Consider the following 9,752-nt stretch of genomic DNA (forward strand, 5'->3'; position numbering starts at 1 on the left):
ATAGTTTACTATACAGCTGCTTAAGGAAGAAATGCTTATTCCGTAATCCACAGTTAACAAACAAACAAACAAAAACTATTCTGTAACAAATAATAACTAAAGGGTTACTGGTTTCGCTTCAAACTCTTTTCTCCTACATTCTTCGCGGCTCTGAAACGCGCTTCCTGATGCCACTAAAAGATTAACGACTAAACCGTCTTTCAAAAAAAAAAACGTTCACGCTCACTTTAATCCGAGCAGTAAGTGTTTTATAGTATTCTCAGTTTCGTGTATAAAATAATATATATGATATATGTGCAAGTATATTTGTTATTTATATATATTTATTCGTTTATATATGTAATTTTAGTATTTATGTATGTATGTAATTACTAGTACCGCATTCGAGTATTCTGACACTTCCCTATGGTTGACTGAGAGGGAATGCTTTTAGCATTAAGTCCGCCATATACACATATTTGTACTAATGAATAAATAAATAAAATATGAATGACAGCTTTAATAAAAAAATGTAATAACTTTAAGACACTACAATATTACACGAATGAAACAAAACAAAATATACAAATTTTTACTCGCAAATAGAATTAAAATGGAACAAATAATAAAAGCAAATCTATACAAGTCTCAATTCGGTGTGACAAAATATCATCTAACAATCAATAAAAATGAAATTATTGCATTGAATTACATTTTGCAATTAAAGTCATATACAAATTAAAAAGACATACATTTATAAATATAAATCAATAACCATGTCTCCTCCTAAAATTGTCTCTCGCGTATCTAGCTCCCACTTTAATACCTTCCCAAGTTTCAAATCCAGCCTGTTCAATGAAATCAGGGTCAACAAGGAAACCGTTCAAGCCACTGCTACCTCTGTATCCTGGCAGTTCATAAGTGTAGGATAAAGGTGCACCAATACCCAAACCATAATCACTGGCGCTACCAGATGCAGCGTACAATACGTAGTAGGTATTACCTACGGTATAATCAGCATTGGATGCCCATTTAACATTGTCAATGGCTTGAGCCATAATAACTCCAACATAATTGATGACTAGAGCATTTGGTGGTAGTGTTCCTGTTCCCCAACCGTACAAAATCAAACTTCCAAAACTGTGGATGTCGAGGAAGAGCTCCACACGAGATGCGTCCTGACCAACAATGTTTTGAAGTACAGTCGTTTCTGGCTCTGAAGATGGACCTCTGCCGTGGAATGTTTCGGAGCAAACGTTGCTGCTAGAGGCTGTTCCCCAGAGGATATTGAAGTTACGGTTCAAGTCAACACCGATGCAGGCGTTTCCAGCTGAATAACCGGTGGCACGGTTCTTCCTCCAGAATCGGGACTGAAAAACAAACGTACATAAATATTTCCTTTTATTGTTATTTTTGTACGTGGAGAAAGATGTGAAAGACATGAATTTGGATTGGATAAAGATGCATGTAATAGAAATAGCTGACCTCGAATCGGAAAAGGCGAGGCAAAGGAAGAAGAAGAACACAGACTTGGATCGTTAACATGACTAGGATAAATCGTGGTATACTACTCAACCACTTATATAAAATATATTAAAAGATAGTTGCTTTAAAATGGCCTTTGGAATACTTCAATGTGAGCATTAGATAAATAAACATTCTTAAACAAGTTAAAATTAAATGAGTAGGTAATATATATTAGATGTACTATCGTTAAATGAATCAATTTTATGTCTTCTGATACGCAGCCGAAAACTAGATTAATTCTTTCAAAATGATATAAACATATCAGAACAATTATTAAATAAATTTTTATCGGATAATCTGCTATTTACTCTATTTTTAATATTATACTTATATTATTCAACTACTATCTCTTTTGTTTTCTTCTTATTTTATGTCCCAACCCTAATATGATTGTTACAAATCTAAAACACCAATACTTAGGATTTTAAAAGAATTGGTGACATAAGGCTACTCATCACCTCAAGTCAAGTCAAATGTCCCATACGATACTATTATTATTATCCATATGTAAAATATGTGACGCAAATTAAGCATATTCTCTCTCTCTCTCATTGGACTTACACTGGTGTGCGTGTACTCATATCCATCAGGGTTGGCAATAGGCACTATGATCCAGTCAATATCCTGCAGCAGATCCTGCTCAATTACATCGATGACTAGCTTTTCAATGGCATATAATGTTGCAGGCAGGGTAACCCATTCACGAGCGTGTAGAAGTGACTGCATGTACACGATGGGCTTAGTTCTATCCTAGAAATGTAATTTATAAATTAACTAAGAACTAGAAGTAATGTTTAAATTTATTTTAGAGATTCAAACCAACTCATTACCATCAAATTGTGCGATAATTATAAGGTAATTGTGAAAATACTTTATTGGGCATACAAATTTTTTAATTTGCTACCCTCATTCTTAGTATTAAAATTTTTGAAACATAGTTATATGTTATTATGTCATTTTACAAATCTATATTATCACGTTATTATTCTAGTATGGGATATCCAAGAAATCGAAATCAAATATTATTTGCTTTAAATATAAAAAAAAATTATAATAAAGGTCAAAACAAACAAAAGTTATAAATTAAATAAGTTGACAGTTTCAAGAAAAGGTGACAATACTAGATTATGAAACGTAAAGACAGATGATGCTTGCATGCATTTCTTTCTGTTTACGCGGTAACCATCTGAGATGTAGACAATATGGGTGATTTTCAGTAAATGCAATTCAAGTCTTTAAAAAAGTGGGTATCCCCAAAAAGTATTTCATAAAATGATTCCTTCAATATTTCTGGAATATTGGCTTTTCTGAAGACTCAAACTTGAAAGCACAGTTGAAAGTCCACTGAAAAAATTACTAAAAGAGATTGCACTTGCTGAAAATCACCCAAATAGATACATTCAAATTAAATACAAACCTGGAAGTTGGTTGTGGAGATTCTCAAGTATTTAATATCCCTGCCTTCAAAACTTCTTCCACCAGATACAACGGTGACAATATCAGGATACTCGTTGGCTAAATCCACTAGATATTGGTCAACCTAAAAATGTTGTACCATTTTATAATTGATATGAATTTAGAGCTCCACCGACAAGAGCGCAGCTCTTAAATAGATAGATAGATGAATTTAGAACTATTGCAGTAGTTATATCTAATATAGATTGCTTATAATATATATCGGTAGCAATCTATATATGTAAAAGAGGATGTTGATTTACTGACTGATCCGTAACAACGCACAGCCGAAAGCGTGCGTTGTTACGGATCCAGAATCTTGAAATTTTGCAGATCTTTATCATTATCACCATTATCATTATGTCAGCCTTTAACTATCCACTGCTGAACATAAGCCTACTCCTTGGGGGTTTGCCATTAGTTGCCATGGTTGGAATTGATGACTACAGTCATGCTTTGGAGACGTTTTAAGAGGAATGCTGCTGCCCATCCCTCACCCTTTCTTAGTTGCCTCTTACGAAAGGAAGGAGTGGCCTATTCTATCGTGGAACTACACAGTTAGATAGGTTCTTTATAATCTAAGTTATTTAAAAATATCCTAAATTTCTACAGAGGTCGTCAAATTATATACTCACAACTTCATATCTGTGAATTGTGTCGAAAGAGAGACCAATCCTACTAGATTTGTTACTTTTTTTCGATGCAGCGGCCAGCATTTCATCTTCAAGACGTAGTTGTCTGTAACCAACAATTATGCCATTTTATTGTAAAATGTCTTATAAATGCACATTAATCTTTTCTTAACACAAACAATATTTTTTAGAAAATGTGTCTGTTTTTGTGCTTGTTCTAGTATGACGCAAAATCTACTATATTAAATTAAATGTGATTTTTACAGTTGTTTTCGAAGTTCTAACTTAAAATCTGGTATATATATATATAATAATACGCTATCTAGAAATAGTATATTTTATATCATTGGTTAAACTACTTCTGGATGCCACGTTTCGAAAGTAGTGAGCGAAAAGCTATTTATAATTTATTAAGGAATATTTACACGAAATATAGACGAGGTTATTTACTTACTCAACAACATTTTCAGTTACAATATTGAACTCAATCCCAGAATTTAATAGTTCATTTTGAAATTGCTCCCGCCGATCTTTTGGGACAAGAACTTGTCCAGTTCTATCGGGTCCGACGTAAGACAGGATGTCGATTTGAAGCTGTTCTTCTAGCTGGTTCACGAATAGTCCTTGCTCCCTAGTTGTAACTGTTACATCGTACACTGCATAACTGTAATAACAATATAAAATGAGAGAAATACAATTATTTTGTTTTCTATCACTATAATCGTCATCAACATATCAAACGTTATATTATTATTATAGAAAGATGTACTTTTACAGGCAGAAAAACTAGTGACGTTGCGATTTTTCCATAATCTTTTGTGCATGTTCTTTTTTAAAGTTCGCTGCTAATTTCTATTAATGATAGGAATCCTAAGATGTATTTTGTAACGATTTCTTTATCTCCTCAGGATATAGAGTGTATCTTTCAAATGAGATATATCGTTTATGTATGAGTGGGCTACAGCCACACTTCAAGTGCTGCGGCGTTTCTTCCTCACTGTGACAAAATCTGCAAACTGGAGACTGTATTAATATACACACATTATTTTTACTCAAGATAATTAATTTCTTACAGTAATTTTCTGAAAACTTAAGAAGTTTTATCAAGAATCAGACTTTTGACTGATTTAATTCTGGCAACAAGAGCCAGCTATTATTTGCTGCTTCTAAGCTATCAAGTTTGAGATGTCTGAGCTTTAGGCTACGAGGTATACCACAATAATGTTCTGGTTTTATTTGGATATTCTTTGCCCCATTGTTTTGTTGATTATCAGGCGCGTACTGTCCGTCATTTAACATAGGTCTCCCCATAGACTGCCATAAGAAACGGCCCCGAGCCACCTGCATCCATTGACTCCCTGTAATGTATTTTTGGTCATCGCTTCATATAATAGGGGATCGCATTTCAGTTGTTATATTATTATTATTACCAACCTCAAAACTTTTTAAAGACGACTGCAAATTAAAAAAAACCTACTTAAATTTCGTAAGAAGTCGATATGGGACTTATGTACCTTCGCTAGCGTTCGTCTCATGTCGAGTAAACTTCTTTTCGTAAAATTTCTTTTATAAGTAGTCATTTTAACATTTTTGTCTTAATTGGATTTTTTTATATTTTTTTATACAACTTAGAATGGCAAAGAAGCTGACGGCTCACCTGATGGAAAGTAGTAACCGTCATCTATAGACATGAGCAGTACCATGGACATAACAGAGTATACTGTTCGCTCATATATGTTTCGGATATGAAACGTGCGAGAAATGCAGAAATTTTGTAAACTTTATGTCTTCTCTTAAGATAGTATGAAGATACACTTACCATCAGGTGGACCGTCAGCTTGTTTGCCATTCTAAGTTGTATAAAAAAAAATGTTGAAGACTTTCGAAGAGTATTCAAATCTTTAGTTTGCCAAATTGTGACAACGTTACATTTATCTGTCAATTATGAAAAACAGTTTAATAATTTACACTCTTTCTGCTGATTATTCAAAAGTTTTCTGATAACGTTCTAAAACTTTAATTATGCAATAATCTTATCTAATATTTTAAATGCGAAAGGAAGTTTGTTTGTTTGTCACACTTTCACGCTTAAACCTCTGCATCGATTATAATGAAATTTGCTATAAAGACAGATGTGACCCTATAAATGGTTATAGCCTACTTTTTCTTGAGAAAAACTTATAGGTTAGGTTAGGGAAGGGTATTTTTTGTATGAAAGTTTTTATAACGTCGTCGGTTTGCTTCATACTCTGCAGAAATATTGTTTATAATTTCTAATCAAAGTATTAATTAGAATTGTTGAACAAAATCAATATTAACGTTGGCAAAGCCGTGAGTAAAAGCTAGTATTCTTATAAAGGCTGCATTGAACGTATAGTACTAGATACTAAGAGTGTATTTGAAAAATTCCGAAGAAAAATATGAAGCAGGTGCCAAGTTCTTAATGGTAGATTTATATTATGCGACGTATTTTATTTCTTGACATTGTGGCTCGCTAGCAGAATAACTAAAATATAAAAATAACTGAAATAAATCAATCAGAAATTGGAAAATACAATTCAGTAAGTTAAAGTATGGTCGCTCTTAGTATTCTTTGGCAATTGGCAATAAGTTGATATTTCACCCGACTGAGTAATTTTAATCATTTCAATGGAAAATCCTTCAGTTTTATACGAGTTTTTATTCATAAAAATCTTTAAACATCTAATAAATCTATTTCAATTGTTCAACTGTTTTAAACACTTTTTTCTTTATAATAAATTCTTAATATTTATCATGTGAAAAAAGAAAAGTCTGTAAGAAGTTTTCATTGTTATAACAATGAAAGATCAGTTACTAAAGAGTATCTATATTATTGAATAAAACACGTTTCTACTTGACTAATCCGTATTTTATGGTGAAATAAGAAGGAGATCTATATTCATTGTGATGATAATGACTATCTAGAATAATCATAAATAATAATAAATAAGCAAATACAAAACAATCTTATCAATCGCTTAATTTCCGGGAGAGACATTGTTAGTCATTATTTACCCCATTTATACTGAATCTACCCCATTTATATCAAATTTACCCCATTGGTATCAAATTTATTCCATTTATATCAAATTTACCCCCATTTATATCAAATTTACTCCATTTGTATCAAATTTATTCAATTTGTATCAAATTTACCCCCCATTTATATCAAATTTATCCCGCTTATATCAAATTTAACCCATTTATATTAAATTTTACATACAATTATTTATTATATATAGAATTTGATAGGGTATAATTCTAGCAATTATTATCATCATCATATCAGTCGTTAACTGTCCACTGCTGAACATAGGCCTCACCGATAAAGGGGATTTTGCCAGTAGTTGCCACACTTGGCAAGCGGATTGGCATTAACTCTTGATTAATTTGTCTTTATGAGCCAATTAACCTGCTTTCATTCACACCTACCACTTCTAACTAAAATTGGTGGAGCAGACAACATCAACCAGAATATCATATATCGTCATAATCGTAGAATACCGACGGATCTTTATATGTAACCTTTGTCAGATCCGTCAGTATTCTACGAGTATGACGATATGACAGACGGGACTACCATTCCGTCTTCATTCATTGAGAAAAAATTGCATGATCCTCGACCTAAAATATTGCCTGGTTCCTCATATCACAGAATGTACAATGAGAAATCAGGCAACAAATACCTGAGGGTACAATCCAAAACAAAAAAAAAAATGTTGGCCTAATTTATTATTTTATTCTAAGGAATCAATACCCAGCAGCATTATTTTCGAACTAACAAGATATTGAAATCTTAGAAAAAATATGTACCTGCCTAAAAGACCGTCGACACATTTGCAATTTCTCTGATGTTGCTCTGATATCTGTTGATCTGATAGACGTCCATGGAGCAGTATTCACTTACCATCAGGTGAGCCACATGCTCGTTCATCCCCTATATATATAATAAGGCAAAATATAAAAGAAAATATTTAGAAATACATACCCTTCATATTGCTCGTGTTTGGCGAACACCACATAAAATGACAAACAAATAAGAAATATTGTCTTATACATTGTACCCTAGTATCCTCGTGGACTCTATTGTGAAATGTGACTCAAGTAATGCAATAGGTTCCCTTGTAATCTTTATTATCTAACAAAGTAGACAGTTCTTACCTAACATTTATTAATTAACTTGATAAGTCATGATCAATTAATTCAGATTAACCTAATCTCTGTCTACATATTTTACTAGTTTTTTTATCGTGTATTTGTTTACGTATTAAAATACTATCTTCTGCATGCAAATTTGTTTGCTTGATTGCTATTTTTTATACTACTATGGTGGCAAATACGCATACGATCAGTCTGATGGTAAACGGTCACTGCAGCCTATGGTCGCTAGTAACACTAGGGATATCTCGCAGGTATTGCTAAATCTTAAGAAACCTTAATACGTCCTTTTTGAAAAACTCCATGCTGTGGTCTCTAGGGAAAATCTCGGCAGGAAAATTATTCTACAACCTAAGTTTCCGCGGGAGGAAGTTCCTGTGAAACCGCACTATGCGTGTTCATTCTGGTTCTGTGGTGTAAGGATGGATTCCCTGACGATGACGAGTGGTACGATGGTGAAAGGTAAGTTTATTATTGACTGAGATCAAGTAAACAATAACAGTTCAACCGATCGTCTTGAAATTTAGAAATGAAAAGCACATACGCTGTTTTAATTCGGTCAGTAAACTTATTCCGGTCACGTGAACGAAGTCGCGGGTAAAAGCTGATATCTTTGTTGATAAGGAATACTGAGTTATCTCTTTCTGGAAGTCGCTAATAATTATATTAATATTACAATTGCGAAAGTTTGTAACGACGAATGGATGGATGTTTGCTTTAAACGGATGATAATGGAATGGTAACCCCGGCTAAGCTAATGGAATACGCTGGCGGGGCACCAGCGAAAGATGACAGATGGGCATGAAAAGGAATGACAGTTAGCCCATCACGATGGTGTCGAGGAGAAACCGTGAGGAAGTCGACCTGACAGGGTTTATTACGAGCAATGGGGCTACTATCCCTATTTTTAACAATCCCTTCTCCCCTCGACGGATGTTTGTTACTCTTTCACGCAAAAACTACTAAACGGATTTGAATGAAATTTGGTAGGTTATATCCTAACTTAGCACATATGATATTTTATGTACTAATTTATGTGAGTGAAGCCACGTGATACAGCTAGTAACAAAATATGTATGTATTTAATTTCATTTATTTCACAACTCAAACATGATTGATAAAGTTTTTCACAATTTTTAAATAATACTACCCCGCTTTGTCTTCACACGTATGACCTATTAAAAAAAATACAACAAACTGTTTCTTTTACAGCACGACCGTCTGTCAAATCTGTCAAAATTTTTAAAGATCACCCACTGGTTTTGTATCACACATGCTCACGTTTTACATGGATTTTTTTTAACTTTTCCTTACGATTTTTTATTTTTTTTTTTTTATATATACCTCATCCTGACAATTAGGAACATAAGTTCAAAAATAACAAATCAAATAGGTGTCTCCGTTCTGAAATAATGCACAAACATACATTTAAAAATATACTTATATACATTATTAGGATTACGCAGTAGATACGTTACGGATGTCGTTGCGATCGCTAATCGTAATTATCTTTAAAATACATATGCAGTACGATGCTACATCATTATCTCTGATTAAAAACAGTACTGGATGAAAATCGTTGATTTTTAAAAGATTTTTTTTTTATCCAACTTAAAATGGCAAACAAGCTGACGGCCCACCTGATGGTCGCCTATAGACATGAGCAGTACCATGGATATAACAGAGTATACTGTTTCGCCCATTATACCCACCATGCGTTGCCATTCTTGAGGACTCGGATGTTATTCCTCTGTACCGTGTAAATTCACGCCATATCCCACCATTCAAACCGAAACACAGCCGTAGAAACACGAATGGGACAGAGGTACCCAAGCAATCGACTTTTGTACAAAGTCTCCCTCTGGTGAGAGAGACTTTCAGAAACAAAATATTTTTCTAAAGAAACTTCGGTTTCAGAAGCACAAATATTATTTGTAATGTTGCATAGTCTTTTACCTTCCTCAATTAAACAAACGAATA

General features: G+C 33.3%; 1 protein-coding gene across 1 annotated transcript; it reads right to left on the reverse strand.

The window, feature by feature from the left end:
• Positions 1 to 492: 492 nt before the first annotated feature.
• Positions 493 to 7,748, reverse strand: LOC113513300 (carboxypeptidase B-like). The gene is made up of 6 exons (XM_031909177.2): positions 7,603 to 7,748; positions 4,048 to 4,257; positions 3,597 to 3,699; positions 2,924 to 3,046; positions 2,068 to 2,256; positions 493 to 1,349 (listed from the first exon to the last, which is right to left on the reverse strand). Exons 1-6 carry the CDS (start codon positions 7,671 to 7,673, stop codon positions 747 to 749), a joined length of 1,299 nt encoding a protein of 432 aa, XP_031765037.2. The 5' UTR covers positions 7,674 to 7,748; the 3' UTR covers positions 493 to 746.
• Between the last annotated feature and the right edge of the window lie 2,004 nt (positions 7,749 to 9,752).

This window comes from Galleria mellonella, unplaced genomic scaffold (genome assembly GCF_026898425.1).
Source record: "Galleria mellonella isolate WM207_F2 unplaced genomic scaffold, CSIRO_AGI_GalMel_v1 utg184, whole genome shotgun sequence".
NCBI classification, from domain to species: domain Eukaryota; kingdom Metazoa; phylum Arthropoda; class Insecta; order Lepidoptera; family Pyralidae; genus Galleria; species Galleria mellonella.